Raw genomic sequence first — 24,949 nt, forward strand, 5'->3', positions numbered from 1 at the left:
TGGGAAACCTGGGAGAGCACCAAGTAAAGTGCACTGGGGATAATGCAGACATAAAGTCCAGCTCTGGTTCCTTCATTCGTGCAATTTATATTTTTTGAGCACCTCTTATGTGCCAGCCCTGTTTAGGCACCAGAAATGTCTTAATGAAGACAAAGCTGACAAGCGCCTCCTCTCAGAGTTCAGTATTGTGGGCGCGTAAACAACAAAAAACCTCTGTCTCACTAGTAAACAGGGGAGGTTACAAATTAAAACTGCAGTGAGGGAGAATTTCATGCCCATCAGATTGGCAAAAATTTAAAAGTTGGACAATGTCAAATGTTGGCAAGGATAGGAAGCAATATGAGCCTCATCCGTGCTGGTGCGAGTATAATGTGATCCACGTTATTTGGAACAGTGTCACTTTTCCTAGGAAAGTTGAACATGTGTATACAACCTGTACTCTGGAAATTTCACTGTGAGATAAATACATGGAGGCCTGCCCACTCTCGTGCACCAGGAGACACATACAGGCGTGTTCCGAGGAGCACCATCTATAATACTGGAAACAAGACTGTCAACCAACAAAAGACAGCATAAATAAATTACTGCATATTTATACAATGCAACACTATGGTGATGAAAATAAATGAAGCAAGAAGCAAGTTGCACGATGCATGCAATCTGGTTCCATTTATATAGCGTTCGCAAACAGGCAGAACTAAACAATGTGCAGAGTAGGTTTATGGCAAGGAAATTATTAACAAAATTCAGGATAATGGGTTACTTCGGGGGATAAGGAGAAGCACACAGAGGTTCCTAAGGCACTGGCAAAGCATTGCTTCTTAAGGAGGGGGGGCGGTGGCAGGTCAACAGTCGTATGTTGTACTATGTGTCTTTAAGCTGCACACACACACACAGTTATCACACAGACTGTACAAGAGGACTTACAGGTGATATAGGAATACATAGCCAAGGCATTAGCCAAAACTAGGGCAGCCAGGGAAGGTAGGTGGGAATTAGCAAGGGATATTAGTGTATACGTGGTTGGGGCATGGGAATTTCCAGTAAAGAGAATATCAGGAAGAGGAGACAGAAACCCAAGAATGTGATCCACCTATGTCCATGGCATAACTGGACATAACTAGGTAGCATGAGAGATGAGGCTGCGGGAAATAGGCAGGGCCAGTTTTGAGAGGTCTTGCAAACCATGTTAAGGAGTGTGCTCTTATCTGGAGACTAAAGGTTGCCAGCGTGGGAGTGAGATATTTTGGAGGGAGGTTATCTCCACACTGACATTGTCTACATCCTGGCTGCTCTGTTGTATGCCCTGACCCTGACTTGCTGGTTGCCTCTGGCTTTTGTGTTGGCCTTGTCCAGATTTGACCTCTCTTCCCATTTTGTTGTTTTTTATGGTTTTTTTTTTTTTTTTTTTTTTTTTTTTTTTGAGACGGAGTCTCGCTCTGTCACCCAGGCTGGAGTGCGGTGGCCAGATCTCAGCTCACTGCAACCTCCACCTCCTGGGTTCAAGCGATTCTCCTGCCTGAGCCTCCTGAGTAACTGGGATTACAGGCGCCCGCCACCACACCCAGCTAATCTTGGTATTTTAGTAGAGGTGGGATTTCACCATGTTGGCCCGGCTGGTCTTGAACTCCTGACCTCAGGTAATCCACCTGCCTTGGCCTCCCAAAGTGCTAGGATTACAGGCATGAGCCACCATGCCCGGCCCTCTCTTCCCTTTCTTATTCCCATGCAGAGCCAGGATAGAGTGAGGTGAGTGAAATGCCCAGAGTACAAAATTGGAGGATACCTGGAGCGCCAGTGTCCTGCCCGGCCCTATTGTTTGCCTACATCTCTGACTGTTCGGCCACTCTGTGAGTGACTTTCTGGTCTTCTGCCAACTCTCCCCAGGCCTCTGCCTCAGCCTGCATCCACCTCGCCTTCCTCCCCGTAGCCTGCTGGTTTTGGCTTTTCACTCTTGTCTCTGCTTTTGCAGCCAAGTTAAGCGAGACAGTTACACTTAAAAAGATCATTAACCACATGAGCTCAGAAATAAGGACCACATGAGTCGTACAAGTCATGAGTTCCAAGAGTTTGGAGGAGCTGGGCCAGGCCGACTTTGGATGGATGTGGAGCACAGGAAGGAGGCTTTCTGGGCTAAGAGAACAGTGGGAACAGTTTGCCAAGAGCAAAGAGCTCATTAAAAGTCATAAGAAGATAAAAGCTGGAGAGTATCTGGGATCTACTCTTGTGGATGTGGCTATGAAGTACAAGGCTGAAGTGCCACCAACCCCAGTCCCTTACCCATGGTAACCGTAATGAATAAATTGTGGCATGCTTCTCCACTGAGACTGGAGACAGCCTCAGAATTCTTCCCAACACAGTGCTTCAGAAGGATATTAATAAGCAAATTGATTTCACACAGGAGTATAAACTCATTTGCCATCCCTGTCATAGACTGTGGAGCAGTCGTGAGTCTTGGAGTAGAAGAGATGATCAAACTACATCCCATTGCTTTGTCTACTGTGTGTCCCTATTTTAACCCAATTTACAACTCTCAGGTGTGTCTCAAGTACTGGGCCTCATTTGAGGCACTGGCTAGAAAATGCAAAATCACAGAATGCAAAAAGTAGAAGGGCTCTAAGACATCATTGAGTCCAGCTGCCCCATTTGGCAGCTGGGGGAAATTGAGGCTTGGGAGCAGGAGGCTTGTTTGTGTGAGTGGCCAATACAACATGTAACCCTGACCTTGTACCAGTGACCCCTCAACCTGGGAAGAGAAAGTGATCTGAGCCTCCCTGAGAACCCACTACATGCCTGTCTTTGCTTGTGGGAGTTTGTCATATACAGCATCTCTTTTAAACCTGGGGAATCATTATTTCCAAGAAAAAGCTGACATCCAAAGACAGGTCCAAGTCAAAGGCTAATATACGACAGAGCCAGGATTCAAATCCTTTCCACCAGCCCCTAAGACCTACATGCTGTCTTGTAGTTCTGGGTGGGTGTTTTAAGTCTCTTCAGAAGTGATAACAGGACTAGGGTTTTCTGGGAAGGGCCGGTGGTGAGTGTGATTTTGCTCTGCCCTGGGTAACTGCTCTCTACAATCCACTTTAGGCTCTTGGCCACATGTGGGAGGTGGTCCCAGCAGCTCCTCTGTAGGCATATCCGAGATTTTGTGAAGTTGGAGGCTTTCTCTCTAGTGAGTTCATGGTTCCACAAGAGCAAGCTGCCTGCTATTGCCTGTGCTCATTTGATGACTTCCTAGGTTTTACGACATTAATTTAAGCTCTGCAGCCCAAGTAACTCTCTTTGGTTGCAGCAGTATGCACTTAAATGTCAGAGCTTTGCTGAAAAACCACTTGAGTTTGAAGAAAGTCATTGTATTCAGTAAAATCCAGACACATTTTATGTTTATGGCCTTTATTAGGGCATCCCACTGAGCTAGTTAAAACCATGCCTCTATAGTCAGTGAAAGCCCAGGACTCTCAGATTCCTGAATTCACTCATTCAAATAATAGTTATTGAATATAGACTAAGTGGCAGGTGCTGATGTATACAGTGGTAAACACATTGACACACTCCTGTTTCCATGGCACTTATAGTCCAGTGAAGGGAGACAGACATTTAAAGAATAAATACAGAAGTAAAAGTATTTTGAGTAAGTGTTATGAAGAAAAAGGCAGGGCACTAAAGGTATTCAGAGGGGATCTAATTTACACTGGGCAGATCAAAAGAGGTAGTATCTGAACTGGGTTGTAAGTGGAGGAGAAATTATTTAGGATGTGCAATAGCAGGTGCAAAGGCACATAGACAGGAAAAAACTTAGTGTGGTCAAGAAACGTGTTGCTCAGTGCCCGTCAGAAGCCTCAGGACCCAGCCTTGTGTTGATGTCCCGTCAGGTGTGCCCAGTGCCTGCCCTTGCCACATGCCCTCAGCCATCGTATGTGGAAAATAGGGTCTACATCTTGGTTGTTGCTTCCTGTGCCCTGTTCCCCATGACCACACCTGCCTTCTCTGTTTCCAACCCTTGGTGTTCATTTCTCAGGCACCCCTTTGATACCTAGCTACCTGCCCTCTCTCCCCTAGGCATCTCTACCCACCAGAGCTCACAATGCCGAGCCATCCCTGTACCCATACCTCATCCCCTGTCCAGCTGCCCTGCTTCCCCAGCACAGGCCTTCCTGTGTATATGCTCCCTCTGGTTTGGGGCTTGCTCTATCGTGCCAATTGCGAATTGGACATTTAATGTGCCAGGCCCAGCTCGATTTCTCTCCCTTCCTTATCCCCTGCCCCTCCCATGGAACTCCATAGAAGCTCCATGATGTCATTCTCCATGAGGTCCAAATGCCAGTGACTTCCTTTCCTATCCTTTGCCTACCACCCCAGAGGGTCTCTGAGATGAGCTGTGGGTGTGACTTTTGAAATTCTCTCTTGGGTCAAGCCATTGGTCACTGGAGCCACTTATCACCCAGGGGTCAGCCAGTACAGGCTTTCTCTTGTATGCTTCAGTGCCATTGGGCAGGGTCCAGAAGTGGCGGGGTAAACATGCTGAGTCCACATCTTCTGCTGCAAAGTCCAGATGCTGCCAAGAACCCAAACGCCATGGCCAAGGCGTACCCTCTCCATAGATGAGTGCCCTTTCATAGAAGGGAGGAGACTGGAGATGTTGACCAGTGCTGCCTGTCTCTGAGAAGGGAGCCTTGTGCACCCCTCTGCTGGGCTGGGCATTTGGGAGGAACCCTGTCTTCTGTGGCCTGTTTGCTCCCCAAAGGTAGGTGTACAGGACAGTCAAAATAGCAGCAATGTAATAATTATTAAATTATTATGAAATAATAATAGGCACACACACACAGACTGAGGGCTTCCAGTATCCTGAGCACTTCAGCAGGGGCTTCCTGAGTCCACAGCCTGGTGTGGTACCCATTGTCATGGATGTTTGTTAGACAAGAGGTTACGTAGCCCAACACCACTCCACAAGCACTCAGTGATGCCAGAGCTGGCCCAGATGGCCTATCCCCATGTCCAGGGTGTCTATGCTTCGTTGACCACCATCCACGTAGTGCTCACACTGAGGTAGGCTCAATGTTAAACACTTACCCACACTGCATCCCCTCACCCGCAGGGCAGAATTGAGGCTTGGAAGGGAAGTAACCTGCCAAAGGTGACACAGCAGCAGGTGGCAGAGGACACATGTTAATCCAGTTCCCACAGACTCCAAAGCTGTGCTTTCAAGTGCGACATGCTACTCCAACCTGGCCCAGATGCCCCACCTCCCCTGGAAACCCAGGATCTCTTCTGAGCACCATTTAGCACGTGTCTAAGGGCGAATTTGGTGACAAGCTTGAGAACATTTTGCAAGAGGGAAGGAGGTGATTAAACAGGCAATTGTAATGGCGTTAGATCAGGGAACAAAGCAGGACCACACAGCACACCAGGCGAACCTAGCGGAAGTGGACGCAGCAAAGTGATAGTGAACTGAGGCTTGGAGGATGAGTCAGGGAGGCAGGCAGGGTTCGGTATGTCATCGCATGTGCAGAAGTCTGAGGTGAGGGGAAAAAAAACCACGTGAGAGAAAGTAAAAAAAATAGTGTGGCTACAGCATAGAGGCTGCAGCATAGAGTGTATTGGGGAGCACAAGGTCAGGGCTGGAGGGGTGGTGGGGGGCAAGCCCAGATCAGGGGCTGTGCCAGGGGCATGGTGCAGGAGAGGGAGTGGTCCAGCTTACACCTTCAGTCACTCCAGCTGCTGAGTGGAGAAGAGCTTGGAGAAGGAATATAGGAAGAGGGAGGTCAGGTGTTTGGAGTCTGTGGCAGAGTCCAAATGAGAGATGATGACGATGGCCTGGACAAGGGAGGTGGCTGCAGGGGTGGGAAGAGGGGAGTGAATTCAGGTGCTAGACAGTCATGCCGCTCCTCGTACTGTGTCTAAAGCACGATGGGAGGGGTCTCACCACCATTCTGATTAGAATGATGGCAGATGTGCCCACTCTAAGGTGAAATGGTGAACCGACCCTTTAAGAAGCAGGTCTTGTAATAAAAGAGTTTTGTTATGACTCATGCTCTGTGTTGTACTGTTGAAATATGTCAAGCAATAGCCTCTGTTCCAGTCACAAAAAGAATCATTACCCTGACTCTTTGTGTTGTCAATAACTTCTTCATGGGATTCACAGGCTTTCATAGAGAACCTGAGCAAAGTGAATTGGAAATCAGCACAGTCCCCAGAATGTACAGGTCTTGGGAATGGAGGCTCACAGCCTGGGGCCTTCACCACCACCCTCTTGTGATCCTCAGAACCATTCCTGGATGTGGGAGCTCCTTTCAAAGCTGGCTCATCATGGGGAAGTGTTGGCTCTTCACTGAGCTTCTTTGGGATCAGACAGATCCTTCTGTCTTAAATATCACCTGTGTGTTCTTGAGCAAGGGACCTTCCTCTTTTATTATTTTTTAATTTTTTTATTTTTTGAGACAGGGTCTCACTCTGTTGCCTAGCCTGGAGTGCAGTGTGACACGATCAGGGCTCACTGCAGCTTCCACCTCCTGGGCTCAAGCGATCCTCCTGCCTCAACCCTCCAAGTTGCTGGGACTACAGGCACGTGCCACCATGCCCGGCTCTTTTTTTGAAATTTTCAGCAGAGATGGGGTCTCACCATGTTACCCAAGCTGGTCTCAAACTCCTGAGCTGAAGTGATCCACCCACCTCAGCATCCCAAATTGGTGGGATTACATGCATGAGCCACCGTGACTGGCAAGGGACATTCTTTAGTTTCCACTTTCTCACTTGGAATTGGGCATAATAACTGCCTCACAGGGTGATTCTAAAGATTCTGCTGTTCAGCTTGATAGTAATAGCTAAGAATGATCACGTGCTTATTATGCACCAGGCACTTTTTTTAAGCATGTTGCATGTCATTGCTTTAATTTTCTCAGTGACCTTCTGAGATAGGTACTCGTGATCCCCATGGAGGGGAGGAAACAGAAGCACAATGAGATCAAGTGGCTTGCCCAAGGTCACATAGCAGGCATAGAGCAGAGACAGGATGTGAACCTGAGTAGTCTCATGGCCAGCCCTGCTTATAAGCCACCCACCATGTTTTGCTGCCTTCCCGAATATACAGTCCAGTGCCTGGCACATAGGAGACGCTCAGTGAGGTTGTTAGTTTCCTTTCTATTGGTCCTAAGTTATACACTCAAGGCAAAACAAGCTAAAGTCAGTGATAAATCAGTAAGACACCTTCCAACTCCAACAGCCTAGAACCTATAGGGGCCAACTGGTGTGACAGGATGGCTGAAAGGGAAGGCATTCCCTTCTTAACTAACACAGGGAAAATAAGCTAAATCCAAATCTGGCTTTATCCCAGACTTATTGTTGTTGATAGGTACATGTTATATATCTGAACTTCATCTACCAAGTTCATGGTGATGTTGACAGTATCTGGCAAGTAATATGCACCGTCTACCAGGATATCTCAATTACTTTCCCTCAGAAGCCACATTTGTCAGCTCTAACCAGGTATTTCAGATTCACCTGAAATTCAGTAAATGTCAGCCATTTATACATTGATTGATTGACTGATGAAGCATCAATCATTTATTTATTCAGCAAGTACTTACAAAGTACCTCTATGTACTTGGCCTTTTGTTAGGTGAGTGAGTGAGATATAGGTTTTGCCCTCCAGGAATACACCGTCAGTGAGTGAGGCTGACCTACAGGCAGGTTAGTTGTGGTATCAAGGGCTGTGGGGGCCAGAGGAGGAGAAATTGATTCTACTCTGAAAATCGAGCAAAGACTCCACAATGTTGAGGCCGTATAATCAAGGTCTTCTAAAAAAAAAATTTTTTTTAATGTTTTAGAGACAGGATCTCACTATGTTGCCCAGGCTTGTCTCAAACTCCTGGGCTCAAGCTATTCTCCCACCTTAGCCTCCCAAAGTGCTGAGATTACAGGTGTGAGCCACTGTGCCCAGCCTGATTAAGGTCTTGAGAGGTGAATTTTTTCAGCTGAAGAAGGAGTTGACGGCAGGGAGCTTTCTAAAATTACTAGCAGAATGGACCAAAGCCTAGAAGCACAAAAGAGTGCATGTTCAGGAACGTTGAAAGGTCAGGGTGGCTGGAAAGATTGTAGCGAGAGCTTTGAGATGCTGCCCATTAACACTTAGAATGCAAGGTTTATCTTTCAAAATCTAATTGCATTCGGATCAAGCTCCTATTCTCCAAGGTTGGTAAGAAGTTTAATATCGTTTGCTTCTTTGCAGCGCTCTCCCTCAGATTCAGTCAGAACCCAGAGCCTGGGAAAGATGCAGTAGAAGAAGGGTATGTGGTGACACCCTTCTCTGTGTTGATCACTAATTCTTGTCCAGGCCCATGTGGTCCGAAGAGGATGTCTGTGCTGGGAGTCTTGCTGGTTCCTCTATGTCAAGCACTGCTGCAGACTATCATCAAGGGTTTTGTTAACTTCTCCCCCAAGTGCAAGGAGAATCCAGATCTTTGGAACAAAATGTCTGGTCTCTTTTTTTGGTGGGGTAGGGCTCACAGGTGGAGGGAAAAAGTGCATTCATTTTTTTTTTTGTTGGCAAATCCATAGCAATAAGAACCAAGATATGACTTAATGACTCCATAGCCATCCTGCTGCTATAGGAGTGTAAATCAGGTATGGCCCACTCCCTCGTGATCTGGGAAGTCAAGGTGAAGGGGCTGAATTTCTTCCTGCTCATGTCAAGTGGCTGCCTGAGTTCTGGTGTAGGAAGGCAGAGCCAGGCAGGCTCTGACGAGTGGCTCCATGTCTTCTGCAGGTGTGGCAGTGTGGCGGGAGCGTGGAGGTCCTGCCCTGCTCACGGATTGCCCACATTGAGCGGGCCCACAAGCCCTACACAGAGGACCTCACCGCCCACGTCCGCAGGAACGCTCTCAGGGTGGCTGAAGTCTGGATGGATGAATTTAAAAGCCACGTCTACATGGCATGGAACATACCCCAGGAGGTAGGGATCTCCGGTGGGGACGAGTTTCTCGGGGATTGGTGGAAAACAAAACAAATCAAAATATGGGGCCAAACCCTTCTTCCTATGGGTCAGCCAGAGTCCTGTTTGCCATGCGAGAATGGACTCTCAACCCAAAAACATATTATCTGCCGAAGAAAAGGGGCCATGAGCCTCTAAACCATTTCTTAACCCCCTACCCCCATCCCTGGTGAGCATACTTGATGAGGACTTCTCTCTGGATCTTAGTGTCCTAATTTTAAATGAGAAAGTTGGACAGGTAGCTCAAGTTCCTTCATGCTCCCAAGTCCTCGGCTTCTCTGACATTAGATGTTTCATGGTCCTGGATTACAAATATACCAGTAACTACAAAAATTTATAAAAAACATCTAATCTTCCTATAGATGAGATTCAAACTTCTCCATTGAACCTTCGACCAGAGTTATAAAGATCCATATGCCTTTCAGATTTCTTGAGCCACATGGATGGGGATGGGGGCACACCTACAGGGACCCTCACTAGGAGATGGGAGTTATTCTGGGCTGTTTTTAGACAGCGTTTAACCTTCACAGAGCCTTGTCATTGCCTGCCACTGTCCTCTATCCCTCTAGTCACCTGTACTTAAGAAATGCCAGAGAAAAAGCAATGTTTCTCTGGTAGTTTTGTTTAGCCCTGCCATGTGTCAAGGTGAAACATGTGGAAATGACCTTGGACTACTGAGTTGAGAGAACCCAACAGATGCCAGCCACACGATTCCAATCCACATACCAGCCTGTCGGCCTGGAGTTCATTGCTTGTGTTGCATTCTGTGTCAGACAGAGCTGTCAGAGCTATCGACTACATGACCTCATTCTTTCCTCCCAAGGCCATGGCAATCCCCTTTGGAGTCCTTTAGGAAGCCTCTAATGGGGAAATGATTGATCTTCACTCAAAGTGTCCATATAAAAGCCCTGTTACCTAAACTCTACACCAAGCTAATGTTGCCCTGGTTAAATGATTGAGAAAGTTGACTGGTTCGTGGGTGGGAGCTTTTAGCCCACCTCGAGCCGCACCACCACCGCAGGAGATCCCCTCTTGAATTGGGTTGCATACTCCCACAATCAGTGAGGTTTCAGCAGTTGGGAGCAAGAATGAGGAGTGGAGAAATATCAGCCAGAGTGCAGCCAACCCTAATGTACCAGCCTGGGATTGCGTTCCTGACAGTAAGAGTGTTTCCGGGGAATTGCAGTACCTTCTGGACTCATCGTCAGGATTGAATCACAGTATTCTGCATGGGGTGTCAAGCCCTGTGGTAGGTGGTCTGTGATGGCAAAATATTAAGAACACTTGGAAACTCCCCAGGAGCTCACCAGTGAGACATTGCAGGTCCCCAGGCTCTGCTTAGACTGGTGAGTTAGCATACTCTTACTGCCTTCTTTCTGCACCCCAGAGCTGCAAACCTTCTAGCCCTCTCCCCCTTGCAGCTGACAGGTGTTGAAATGCCCAGCAACCCAGTGAATGGTACAGAACTGAGTGAATGAAAATAACTGAAAAGTGATGAAATTCAGTGTCTGTCTGTGACTCCTCAAGGTGGGTAGTTCAAATCAAATGGGTAGGGGGAAGTGAACACAAGACACGTGAGAGGTGGAATTGCCCAGGATAAAGCCTTAGGTGAAGAAGGAAAGGATCAGTGTGTTTCCTAAAATAATTCTCTTTCCTTTCCTGTTCCCTGTGTCCAAATGTCCTCTCCTTCCTCTTATCAAGCTTGTACAGGGTCAATACTTCTTCATCTCCCAATCCTTCTCCCAAGCTGTATCCTGATACTTCATCAAGACTGCTTTGTCAAGGTGAACATGGGTCTCCCAACTGCCTAATTTAAGGGACATTTTAAGGTCTTTAACCTATAGGATTTCACCTTTTCCTTGAATCTCTGTAGTTCCGTGGGTCCATGATTCCACACCCTGGAATCTCATCTCTCTCCAGTTATTCCTAACTCTTCAAGGACTCCTCTTACGTTCACTGGGTGCTTACATGCTCCTGGGGTATCCATCCTTGGCAGACTGCTCTCATTATTTCCCATCTCCGTGGGTAATCTCATCTACTCTTGCATTGGACTCCCACCCATATGCTGCCTCCCTAATTAATATCTCTACCCCTGACTTCTGCCTTCACTTTCAGACTCACATCTCCAACTGCCAGCTGGACATCTCCTCTTGGCCATTCCCATAGGCACTCAGACTGAATCTGACCAGCCAAACCCACCTTCTTCCTCCAGATCTGCTCCTGTTCTCATTCTGTCACAGTTCATGGTGCCACCATCTTTCAGACACATGAGTTTGAAACTGACATCATCCTTCAATCTTCCTCTCTCTCAATGCTCTGTCCCAGTCAATCACAAGCCCTCCTTCCCACCCCAACCTCCTCTCATATCTGCATTCAGGCCCTGTTTTTTTCTCTGCTACAAGCTTCAGCTGGTTTTCCTGGCTTGAGTCTTTATCTCCTTCAAATCTATCCTCTACAATACCCAAAGTTATCTATAAAACACTCACAACGACCATGCCATTGCCCTGCTTAAAATCTTTAAATGAGGCTAGGCGCAGTGGCTCACACCTGTAATGCTAGCACTTTGGCAGGTGGATCACTTGGGGTTAGGAGTTCAAGAACAGCCTGGCCAACATGGTGAAACCCCATCTCTACTAAAAATACAAAAATTAGCCAGGCTTGGTGGCACGTGCCTGTAATCCCAGCTACTCAGGAGACTGAGGCAGGAGAATCGTTTTAACCTGGGAGGCAGAGGTTCCAGTGAGCCGTGGTTGTGCCACTGCACTCCAGCCTGGGTGACAGAGCAAGACTCTGTCTCAAAAAAAAAAAAAAAAAAAAATCTTTAAATGACTCCTTCTATGCACAAAATCAAACACAAAGCCCAGTGTTTGGCATGGCATCACAGGTTCCCATGCTTTCTCCTCTGCCTGTATTTTAACCCCGCTGCCCACCACTCCCTGTTTTGAAGTCTGCATACACTGTGTTGACTATGGGAACTGCCCATTACACACCGTCCATGCCATGCTGTTTCTCACGACTCAGTGCTTGCTCATCCTGCTTGGAATTCCCTACCCTCTACCTCTTCCCGTATGACCACCCGTACTAAATCTTCCCCATCCTTTGAGACTAGCTCCAGGGATCCCCCCTCTAGAAAGCCAGCTCCAACTGGGGAAAGAGCTCCCCCTCCTATATATATCTCTGTCATTGCATGACCAGCCTGTGAAAGAGTGTTCTGTTATCTAAAAGTCTCCCTCTCATTAGAACAGTGGTTTTCAAATCTGGCTGAACTTCAAAATCACTTGGGCTCCACCCCCACAGATGACCACTTAATTGGTTTGGAAGGGGCCCCTGGAATCTGTTTGTTGAGAAAGTTCTTCAGAACCACTGAGAACCACCACAATACACCATGGACCCTCTGAGGACAGACTGCTTTACATTTTTGTGTTATTATATCTAGCACAAGGCAGGGCGCATGGTAAGAGCTTGGTGACGCCTTGCTAACGCTTATTAATGAGTGAGTCTGCTGGCAGTGTGTGTAATCCCTTTCTTCCTTGGTTAGTGACTCCTAAAAGCAGACCTTCAGACCAACTGCATCAGAATCACTTGGAGAGCTTTTTAAAAAATACTCATCTGGGTCTTATCCTCAGAGAGGATTTTGAGCGGTAGGTGCCAGAATCTCTAAAAAGCCCTCCAGATGAGAGGTTAGGGTGGCCAGGTTTGGGTTACACCTATTTAGCTCGTCCTTCACAGTTTTCCAAACCCACCTCAAGTGTTGCTTACTCCAGGAAGCCTTCTTTGACTGCTTACCTCCTTTGCCCCCAATCCTGGCCTCCACACAATGTAAGAAGAATGAGGCCCCTCTTCTATTCTCTCTTTCACTTTCTCTTCCTTTCCATGCCTCACACTTGTTCACAAAGAGTATGTTTACTTGTCTGAAACTCCCAGACTCACCTTTCAGGCCGAGAGTGTGACTTATTCTTATTTGTATACAGAGTGTTTAGGATAGTGTCTGACACATAATAAACAGGTGCTTGGTAAAGGTCAGTTGGAAAAGAAGAAGGAGGATGCATGGATGCTATATGCTTCACACAGTTTCCCTAGGAGGTGTACCAGCTGCCCCTGAGATAGCTATGCCCCAATCCCTTTTCCTCAGCTGCAAGCACATCTGTTCCCAATTTACTTAACCTTTCGTCTACAGCATCTCAGCTGCAAATATGGAGCTGGAGCCCGTCAACCCTGCCCAGGTGGCTGCCTTGAGAATTAAATAAGTTAATACACGTAAAGACTTTGATCAGTGCTTGGCACACAGAAAGCGCTAGTTAAGTGTTAACTCTTGTTGGTGCTGTGATTGTTTATGCCCTATACTTTCCTTCCACAGTTGTAAAATGCTCATGCTGGGCAGATACCCTCTGCTTGTTGTCTTCTAAGCTGAGGCCTCCTCAGAGTTGTGCGCTTAGCAGAACTGGCCCTCTCACCTGCTCCCTTAGCACGTCCAGTCCCCAGCTTTTGAAAGGCTGAAGAGCCTTCCCCTCTTGCAACCTGCTACTTTAACTGAAAATCAGTTTATTTATCAATAAACAGAAAGTCTGCAGCAAAACATCAATATTTTCTTAGGCCAGGTTCAGGAGCTCTAGACTGCTTCTCTTGCCCAAAGACAGGCTGAGTGCCAGGGATGGCTTGTCATGTGCTTCAGTGATAGCCCTCCTTTAAGTCTGGCTATAAGGAATTTTGTGACTATGTGGCTGCAATACTGGACACTTTTATGTGGCTAAGTTAATATATTTGTTTCCTAGGGCTATGGTAACAAGTTACCATGAACTTGATGGCTTCAAACAACAGAAATTTATTCTCTAACATCCAGGTGCCAGCAGAGCTGTGCTCCCTCCAGCGTCTCGAGCGGGGAGCGTCCTTCCTTGCCTTGGCCAGCTTCTGGTGGCCCTGAGGGGTCCCTGGTTGTGGATGTATCACCTTAGTCTCAGCCTCTGTCTTCACATGGCCTTCTCCTCTTTGTCTCTATGTGTGTCCAGGCCACTCTTTTTTCCTCTTATAAAGACATCAGTCATTTCAGTCATATATAGTCACATACAGTCATAATTTCGGCAAGCCCTAAATGCAGGATGATTTCATTTTGAGATCCTGAATTAATTATATCTGCAAAGACCCTTGTTCCAAATAAAGTCCCATTCAGAGGTTCCGGGTAGACATGAATTTTAGAGAAGGCCACAGTTCAACTCACTACACCAAGTATTTGGCAAAAGAGGAGGATGCATTTATTGTTTTCTAATAAGGGCCAAGGTGACCTTCTCAGAGGTTTACTTTCTTCTCAGTGTATGCCTCCTGCTTTGAAGATGGGTTTGATGAAATTTACAGTAAACACACAGTGCAGATATGCTGAACTATTAAAACGGAAAGGCAAAAGTCAATTAATACACAGGAACGGGAAGGGGACTTCATACTCAGAAAGATAAGCTGAACAAAGGGCTAGTGCTTGAGCTTCGTCGCAGGAGATGGCCACCTGGTGGATTGTGTCTCTCTCATCTTTTACTCGATCATGTGGAGGGAGGCAAACTTTGCCCTGTTCCTAAGTGCAGAAAGATACTTTTCCTGTGGGAACCCAGAAGTTTAGGAAAACACAGAGGCCTTTGTGAGACAGGTTCTTCTAGTGGCTCCCTATAAAACAGACACAGTGTTAAATTTAGTCACATAAAGGCAATTATAACACAAACGGAGAAGGAATGGATGGGTCCTGGGACAGTTTTCTGATATAAAGATAGAGTACCGTGGAGTGTAAATGGTTGATACTTAATGAATGCTTTGGAGTCGGAGTGGAAAGTAGATTACATCTATTGCCAGTTCCTGTGTTCACCACTTCATAAATATTTTCTCCACCCAGCAATGTAGCTCATGCTCAGTGCTAGGACTGGGGGCACAGAGGTAAGTCTGATGGAAGTTTCCTGACCTTAAGGAGCCAGAGTCTAGCAGAGAAAGGCTTGGATAACAGCTGCAGAGAAGGCTCTGGGCAGGAGTGTGCCGCACACAAGTCACAGATGAGGTCATTAAGAAGTACTAGGAAGCCAAAATAGCTCCTTGTCATTCTAGAACTTTAACCTTCAGGCTGTAGCAGGTTCAAATTTTTATATTGCCTGAACTCTTGTGAGCAAAAAGGAATCTATCTCTTTTATATCTAAATTGTATTTTCACTCAAGCCTACATTGTCTGATGTCAAAAATTTGCCTTGTTCGTGTCCAGATAAATGCAGCCATTTTTGTGATCTTTCTCAGATATTTTAGACAAAATCTGCCTGACCTCAGTAACTTGATCCCTGGGGTTGATGTTTGAACCAGGGATTTACACAGAGAGCGTGTGGACCACAGTGTCGGTGAGAGAGAGCTCACTTCTTCGTCTGCCCTCCACTCTGGGTTGGCATCTTATGGGATACCACATGCCCATCTGCATGCTGGCCTTCATCCCTGCCATGGTGTCATCCTCTGAGACGCACTGGGTCTTCATCAGATCCCCAGAGGATGGACCCTTCTGCAGCCTCTGCTTTTGCATCAGCTTTTTCTCAGCCAATTCTGTGCCCCATTCAACAGCTGGTATGCAGGCCCAGGAATTCTTAGTGCTGCCCAAGTCTGCTCTACAAGCAATGTGGGGAGGGGGGCTTCTCTAGCCTTCTCACTCCTGGACGCATTCACGTCTCACTTCTGCTCCCTGGCTGCTGCACCATGCTGGCTCAGGGGCCACCTCACTGATGCTCCTGAGAAAGGAGGGAAACAAGTACTCTAGATGCCAAGACTCCCAGGCTGTAGGAGTCTGCTTCTCCTGCAAGGACTTCGTCTGAGGACGCAGAAGAATGGCATCTTCCAAACACACAGAGTAACATTAAAAGCAGAAACTCTAGACCCAGGTTAATTGGGTTCAAATCTCAGCTCCACCATTTATTAGTTGTGGGGCCTTGGGCAAGTTACCCAGGAGGTTACTGAACCTCTCTTTGTCTCAACTCATCATCCATAAAGGAGGATTACGTGGTGCTGTTTTATAGGTGTGAATGGGACAACATACATACATATAAATAAAAGTAAATAAATATAAATATATACTGCATATCTCATTCAGAATACAGCCTAGCACTCTGGAAATGTTTAAGCCTTAGCTGTTATGATTCTTAGGAATAGTATTAGAATTAGCATCATTTCATCTCAAAGCTTTTTCCTTCCCCTCTCTCTCTCACCTTAAAGCTCAGAATCTCTCACTTTGCCTCTTGAGGTAGGGAAAAGCTTTATTCAGAGGGATTCTTCCCATTTCTTTCATCTACATCCAGACTGTAGCTTTTTTTTTTTCTTTAAGGATTTGGCATCTTTATTTTCAATGGCCTTTGATGACAGTGCCCGGCAATGCCGACCTCATGTTTCGTAGTCTAAATGAGGATGGTTATGGGGTCAAGGTGCCCGTGGGAAAATGCAAGAGTTAACGTGCCACATGGTCCCTTCACTAGTCTCTAGGAGTCTTGATTGGCGGCACAAGGTCATGCCAAAGTAGAGTTTGGGGAGAAGCTGCAACCTGGGAGTGGCTTCATCTCTGCTTCCACGTCCCTGTGCAGGACTCAGGAATTGACATCGGGGACATCACTGCAAGGAAGGCTCTGAGGAAACAGCTGCAGTGCAAGACCTTCCGGTGGTACCTGGTCAGCGTGTACCCAGAGATGAGGATGTACTCAGACATCATTGCCTACGGAGTGGTAAGGAGCTGGCCTCCTCCGGGTTTCATTCAGACACACAGAAAGAAGCATAGTGAAGAAAGGGAGAGGAGGGAAAGCGCCTCTCAGCTGCTCCCGTGAAGAACTGCAGTAGGCCTGGGGAGCGGGTGCGGGTTCTGCACCTGCAAGCCTTGACTTTTACAGCCCAAACCCCTCCAGTCCCTTGAGAGAGGTACTTGTCTCTCCTTTATAGTCCTAAGCAATTCAGCTCTGGCCCCACACCTGCATATTCCACTTAATAAAACACACAATAAAGCAGTTAGCTTAAGATTGAAAGGTAAGGTAACAAACACCTGCTGTTTTCCCAGCTGGGGTGCCTGAGGGTCTATGAGTCACCCTGTGTGCCTCCCCTACCAAGGGGCTGATGCCTTCCATTCACATGCAGAGCCTCCCTGAGAAGAGTTCTAGAAACAGAGCCATCTTGAGTTGATTATATTTGCTGTATTTTTAGTACTGCTTGTTGATGGGCACAGAGCAGTTCTCCCTGATGAGAGGGAACAAGGTGGAGGGGGCAGAGCATAGGTTTGGAGTCAGACAGACCTGGTTCAGATCTTAACCAGGCTGCTTCCCAGGTAAGTGTCTTAATGTCATGGGCCTCAGTTTCTTCCTCTGTTAAACGGGGGTAATTCAGTACTATCCCCGTAGAGTAAAAGAAAATCTAATATTTGTAGATATGTGACCTTAGATGAAAATGTATTTTCTGTCTAAAATTAAAATACTTCGAATATGATAAACTCTCCCATTTTCTCAATATTCCTTGGACCATACAGGTCAAATGCCATAAGGTATTTTAAATGGTATTTTGATTGATTTTTGGCTATCTCGCCTGGCTTTTGCTGACTTACAGTCTGAACACATAAACTTTTGCCATGACAAGCCCCCAAGACTACTCTGTAGGATTAATTATATTATCTCCATGTCACAGATGGGGAAACAGAGTCAAAGAGTGATTTTCACAAGCTCACATAATCAGCAGTGAAACCAAGTCTAAAAAACCAGCTTCTGGTATCACTCTGATTCCTTCCTTTGGAGAGTGTCCCCTCAGACCTTTTTTGATATCTCAAGATGAAAACTTGAAGGAAGAACTGAGGTCTCTTCTTTTGATGAGCTGTCGTTAGAGCTGAGTTCAAAGCCTGCCCCAGATGAACAGGACAATTGCCTATGAGTGGGAAGAATCTGCTGAGAGATTGGGCTCAGTGCTCCCTATGTACCCCCAAACTCTTATATACATCCTAGGATTCCAAAGCAGACAGAACTGGTATCCTAGACCCACCCCCTCTAGCCCCAGGGTCTCTGTTATCCAGAATACCAGCTTGTAGGAGACAGTCTTATCCTCCCATGAGTGTCCCCATGGCATGGTTGACATATCCCAAGAGAACCATGCAGTGACCTCTCATCTCTCCACTTCTCAGTCTGGTGCAATTCACATCTCAGCAAACACCTCAGCTAGTGCTGCTTAGGTAGTACCTGAGTCTCCAGATCCTGTTGTCACCATGGAAACACATTGCACTGTAAGGTGCCTGTCTGTCCCATTCACCTCCCCAGAACCATCCTGAAGACAGCTGCCTTTGATGCCCCACACTCTACCCATAGCAAGCTATGTGGGCTGCTTGGCCATGGTGGAACCCAATCCTAAAAGAAGAGTTATGCTGCTGTGGCTCCAGAGAAACTATTGGCCCCAAGCCTCCGTGAGCCAGGGCAAGCTTCTGGATTCATGTTCTCAGCAGGCTGTCAGCTGTGGCTAAGCAGGATTAGCCAAACTCCCCCAGAGAGGCAGGGGAAGCAGTAACAGTAGAGGTGTGTACATGTGCCTACTGCAATTTTGGGTCCTGGCCAAAGGCATTCTCATCCTCCAAGCAAAAACATCTCATCTTATACACATGTGCAAAGGTTTACCATATAGCCCCTCCATGCCACCCCCAGAAACATTTGGTTTGTCAAATAGTAAGTGGAAAATATGGGGTTGTGATCTAGATCTGTCTGAGTTCAGAGCTGGGCCTATTTTTACTGTCACACTGAAAACCATTCGCTTGTCATCCCAAAGGGCTGAGCTGTGTTAGCCATCCCTGCGGCTGGCAGAGGACTCTGACCCCCTGCACATTCATCAGCCCGCCACTGCTCAGGGCCCAGCCAGCCTCCCCTCCCTCCTGCCTCCTCCACGGGCCGAGCCCCTACATGAGCAGAGACATGCCTGCTTGTCAAAGAGCACAATAAACACTTAATGGGGGCAACCTGGCTGAAGATGGGCAAAGTGGGATGCAGCCACAATAGCAAGAGTATTTGCTGGGTCTGACTCATTCTTCCTGGTAATTATTTTTATCCTAAAATGAAGAGACCAGATACCTTTTCAGGGGCATAATTTCTTTTTCCTTTTTCTATTCCAACTCATGACCAAATGACATTGTTCAGGACAAATGACTTCTGGGACTCTGAGTCGAGCCAGTATCAAGTCTATAGCCCAGCCCATTAATCCACTAATGGGCCCCATTAATAACTCCTGCAGGCCTAAGGACCTGTGGGCCCCATCGTGTGGACATAAGTTTCCCCTGGATCATTGAGCTCCATGTCCAAGAGATGGGAGAGCATTGGATTAATCACAGCTCTGGTGCTGAGAGTAGAGATGGAGGGGCATCTGGAAACAGACATGCCTGGCTTCTGAATGTTAGCTTTGCCCCTTAATGGCTATGTAAACTTGACAAGCTGCAAAACCTTAGTGGTCACAGTAATGCCATTTCATAGGGCACATTTTACAGTCTCAGGATTATAGCCATTTGCATTATGGAAAGAGCTTGGGTTTTGGAGTCTGACAGACCAGCTCTATCACTTGCCCGACTATGATTCCATTCATTTGGGAATGCCATTCATTTACTCATGTTTTTCTTGTACCCACTCACTCACCCACTCAACAAGTATTGACTGTCTCCTTTGTGCCTGGCCTATATGATATCCAATGAGACTGAGACCCAGTCTGATGACTAACAGGGGAGACAAACAAGTGAAGAAGGAACAAGAATGCAACTGGTTAAGTGCTACCCTAAGAGAAATGGGGTGCTAGTGAAGCACAGGGCAGTGATCTCATACAAGACTTGGGTTGGGAAAGGCTTCCAGAGTGGCAGATAAGCTGAGAGCCAAGGGAAGAGGCAAAGAGGAGGCCAAGACCAAGGGCGATGTGGGGAAGTGTCCACACAGGCTGAATAGCACTACAGACAGGGAGGAGAGTGGAGCTTGTTCCTACACCACAGTTCCTTCATCCTGGCTAGTCATTATGACAATTAGGTGAGACATATGTGGAAAGCACTTCACATGGTACCTGACACATAGACGCATTCCTAAAAGCTGGTTTCCCTGAATGGCTTTGAGGAAGGTTATAGCAGTAATAATAGCAGCTAACAATTATTATTGCAACATTTGTTATTTGCCAGGCCCTACGCTAAGCACTTGCAGATATTGTTTCACTTAATCCTCATAACAGCCTTATGAGGTAGGCACTATTATTATTCCTCTTTTAGAGGGGAGAAAACAAACAGGAAGGAGTTACATTGCTTTATTCAAGACCCCACAACTGGAGCCAGGTTTCCATCCCAGCCTGTTGCTTCTAGCTGCTTCAGTGGACTACCTGCCTAAGGGGTAGTGGGGGTGGGGGGTGGGCAGGAACGACACAGAGCCAGGGAGGACTTTATCAAAAGACACCCACCCTCTCACCCAAGCACTGGCATTAAGAACCCAGGGGAAAGCCAAGTCTAACATCAGGGCTCTCCAGGCCTTCCTCTTTGCAACAGCAGTTAGCAGATTTTCCTAATGGGTTACAGTGCTTGGCTTTAGATATGACACCCACCTCTTCGTGGGCTGTAGGACGAGAACAAAGTGTGTTTACATATGCTCTTCCCACTAAGGCAAACCAAGGAATTGGTTTATAATGGAGGATTTGCTGCAGAAATGCTACCGGGGGCTCTGCCTGAGACACACGTTCATACAGTATTTCTTCAGAATCTCTGAACTGCGAGTTTGGGATTAAAGGTGCTACCACCCAGTAGAGGAAAGGAAGCTCAAAAGAAAAGAATTCAACTCTGTTCCTTGTCCCCTGTTAGGAACAGGGTATGCTTGGAGCACACATGGGCCTCTGGTTGTCGGCTCCATCTCCTGCCTCTTCATTGGCTTCATTTCACTCCTGCCACAAGCCATTAGGAGTACAAAGGCCCTGCTACTGTCTCTGGCCTCCCCCCAGATAGATGGCCTCCCTGTGGCCTCTTGTTCTTGTCTTCCCTGGATTCTGTTCTCCAGTCCCCTATTCTGGGCAGAGTGTTTTGATGGCTAAGGAGAGAACCCCAGTCAAGCCAGCTCAAGTTAAGATGAGGTGGGTGAAGGTACCATAGACTCTTACAGGAGTAGGAACTGAAGTACAGTTAGACACGGACACTACAGCTGGGAAGCCACTGAAGCTGCCGCAGAGGCAAGATGGTCTCTCTTGTCTCTCCTTCTGTCTGCCTCATGCATCATCACATCCTTGTTCACAACTGGCTTTCTCTGCTTGAACATGGCCATGGCCAACAGAACCCCCCCATGCCCAGTTTAAACAGCCTTGCAATTCTAGTGGCCACCACCCACCAATTACAGTCTCTGGGTCCTGTTTAGGTTCCTAAGACAGATAAGACAGTGATGAGATGGGGAGGAGAGAGGGAGAGAAAGAGAGTGATTAATTCTGAAGTGTGGATCGGTGCCCACCATGGTCCACTCAATTGTGGCCGGTGAGCAGGGCCATGAGGACAATGGGCTACCCTTTCCGAGGGCTGAGAGTGGGTGTAAGCAAGAAAGTGACATTGAATGTCAGCTCTCTTACCCAGACATGTGTTAATTGCCAAGACTGGATCCATCCACCCGTAGGTGAGGGTAAGAGATGCCGTTCTCTTCTCCTGCTCCCACCCTGGCCCCCTCCTCTCTTATTCTACCACCTGACCTCCCACTATGGAAGACCCTAAGCAGGTGGGCCACCATGGGGCCTGGCCAAGCCACTGCTGGGTCTGCAGGAGGCAGACAGCGTCTGGTCCCAGGGGACCTCTGAGGCCTGAAAATAGCTAACATGTTGCCCATTTTCCCCAACATTCAAGAGCAAAGATTTCCCTCAGGGACACTTGAAGGCTGTTGTTCCACCCCTGAGGAAGTGGAGGGGCTGAAGAGCAAGCACCATCTTGTGTGTGATATGCATGAGCTGAAGAGCAAGCACTGTCTTGTGTGTGCACATGCATGTGTATCTCTTATATTTGCCCAGACTGTCTCAACTCCCAGAAACCCAGCTCACTGTTTAGTGACATGTAAGTGTTTCTCCTTCAAAGGAGGCTGGTCTCCCCTCAGCACCTTTATGCAAGGCAAAAGCTGGTGCTTGTTGGTTCTATAGTGTTCAAGGGCCTTGGGCTGATTATGGAAATGAAATCTGTCCAGCAGAATGCTTGTTTCTCCAGAGTTAATGCATTTGCTCTCTCTGTTCCTCTCTCTGTGGTGTGGCCATCTGGTCTCTGATGTTCAGCTGCAGAATTCTCTGAAGACTGATTTGTGTCTTGACCAGGGGCCAGATACAGAGAATGTCCCCATCATGTACATATGCCATGGGATGACGCCTCAGGTGAGTCCTCTAAGAGATTCCTGTGCCAGGAGTGTGCATGTGAGTGCGTGGCATGGGGAAGGAGAGCTAGGCTCTGTCATGGCAGCTCTGGGACCAGGGGCCTCTGGGGCTTTTCATTAGGGCACATCCTCGTGAGCTGAAGAGGATGGGTCACATCTGCCTTGCCTGGAAGGAAGGTGGGGGAGTGGATGCTATGACTCCAGGATCCTCCAGGATGGGGAGGATGAAAGGGGTTACATTTCTAAAGAGAAACACCTGCTTCCTTTGGGGAAACTATGGGTACATCACAGTTCTGACTCTGACAACCAAGCTGCTCCCCAGCAAGAGTGGGAGGTTCTCCCAAGCTCCCTGAAACGTCCGAGTCCCTTCAGAATGCCATGGCATGGTCTTCAGCTCTGCCCTTTAGTAGATCATAGCTGGGGCCAAAATTTATAGCCACGGGCCTTCTTTCCAGCTCTTCTTCTGACTTTCTCCTGGTGGAGAATGGAGGGCAGCTACCGGGAAAATAATTTATTCTTACAAATTCTCCATTCATAGTCTAAGCTTCAGATACTCAAAGAGGATGCCAAGACACAGGCAAGAGAAATGGTTCATTGAACAAAGTACAGCAGACAACCCTTGACCAAGAATGTCATAGGCTGACCTGTTCTGAATTGATAACATTCCCAGAGTGTACTTATCTCCAGAAGTACACAATGATTTAAAAAGATATTTGAGCATATAAGATATGCCTATGTGTGCAATTACAATTAAAAGAGTATTTAAAAGAGCTGTTGCCTACCAAAACACACAACTGAAGGACATCATGACATGTATGTCGCTATGTGTGTGAATGATGAGCCCTCCCAGGGACTGGCCATTGTCACCGCCACCATCTTGTCCTTTTGGGGGACTGAGTTGCTGTGACATTACTGGCTGGTTAATTGCAGGCCAGCAGATCAGGCTACGCCCACAGGACCCAGTATGGCAACACATTCTTCATTGTTACAATGGTGTGACATTTTTAATGAGTGACTATCTTTTTAAACATTATATTGAAGTAAAACATATATACAGGGAATACATGAATTATAAGTGTACAGCTTAATCAATTTCCAGACTGAACACACCCAGATCAAAAATAAGAGTATTGCTGCCTGATTTTGAATTCTACATAAGTAGGATTATATAGTATATATTTTCTTATGTTGACTTCTTTCATAATTATATTTTTTTAATTTTTATTTTTATTTCAATGGTTTTTGAGATTCAGGTGGTTTTGGTTACATGGATACTTGGATAAGTTCTTCAGTGGTGATTTCTGAAATTTTAGTACACCCATCACCCAAGCAGTGCACATTGTACCCAGTGTGTACTCTTTTATTCCTCACCCCTCCTCCCAACCTTCCCCGCCACATCCCCAAAATCCATTATGTCATTCTTATGCCTTTGCCTCCTCATAGCTTAGCTCCCACTTATATAAAAGCGAAATCATACGATATTTGGTTTTTCATTCCTAGATTATTTCACTTAGAATAATGGCCTTCAGCTTCATCCAAGTTACTGCAAAAGACATGATTTTATTTCTTTTTATGGCTGATTAGTATTCCATGATGAATATATACCACATTTTCTTTATCCACTCGTTGGTTGATGGGCACTTAGGTTGGTTCCATAGTTTTGCAATTGTGAATTGTGCTGCTATAAACATGCGTGTGCATGCATCTTTTTCATATAATGACTTCTTTTCCTTTGGGTAGATACCCAGTAGTGGGATTGCTGGATCAAATGGTAGTTCTACTTTCAGTTCTTGAAGGAATATCCATACTGTTTTCCATAGTGGTTGTACTAATTTATATTCCCACCAGCAGTGTAAAAGTGTTCCACACACCAGAAGAAATAATCATTAAACAGACAACCCACAGTGTGGGAGAAAATATTCACAAACTATGCATCCAACAAAGGATAAATATCCAGAATCTACAAGAAGCTCAACAAATCAACAACAACAACAAAAAATAATCTCATCAAAAAGTGGGCAAAGGATATGAATAGACAATTCTCAAAAGAAAATATACAAACAGTCAACAGACATATGAAAAAAATGCTCTGCATCACTAATCATCAGGGAAATGCAAATTAAAACAACAATGAAATACCACCTTACTCCTGCAAGAATGGCCTAACTAAAAAGTCAAAAACCAATAGATGTTGGCATGGATGTGGTGAAAAGGGAACTCTTTCATCATTACATTTCTGAGATACATCCCTGCTAGTACATGTAGTTGTAATTTGTTCATTTTAACTACTATGTAGTATTCCATTTTATAAGTATACCATAATTCATCATCTATTCAACTGCTGATGGACACTTGAACTACAGCCAGTTTGGAAGCATCATGAATACTGCTGCTATGAACAGCCTTGATCATGTCGTTTGGTATACATATATGCTCACTTCTTTTGGATTTATGCCCAGAAGCAGAATTGTTGAGTCATAGGATTGACATATGTTCACTTTTAGTATACATTGCCTGTATTAGTCTGCTCAGGTTTCCAAAACAAAATATCACAGGCCTTAAACCACATAAACTTATTTTCTCACAGTTCTGGAGGCTGGGAAGCCCAA

The 24,949-nt window shown here is 46.4% G+C and overlaps 1 protein-coding gene across 1 annotated transcript in view; it reads left to right on the top strand.

The window, feature by feature from the left end:
* GALNT18 (polypeptide N-acetylgalactosaminyltransferase 18) overlaps positions 1-24,949 on the top strand; it is a 200,998-nt gene that overhangs the window by 121,028 nt on the left and 55,021 nt on the right. Inside the window, exons 8-10 of the mRNA XM_011969938.1 lie at positions 8,765-8,950; positions 16,569-16,706; positions 22,246-22,341. Coding sequence (XP_011825328.1) covers positions 8,765-8,950; positions 16,569-16,706; positions 22,246-22,341 — 420 coding nt within the window. The remainder of the gene's footprint in view (positions 1-8,764; positions 8,951-16,568; positions 16,707-22,245; positions 22,342-24,949) is intronic.

Source organism: Mandrillus leucophaeus, unplaced genomic scaffold, assembly GCF_000951045.1.
Source record: "Mandrillus leucophaeus isolate KB7577 unplaced genomic scaffold, Mleu.le_1.0 Scaffold920, whole genome shotgun sequence".
NCBI lineage: Eukaryota > Metazoa > Chordata > Mammalia > Primates > Cercopithecidae > Mandrillus > Mandrillus leucophaeus.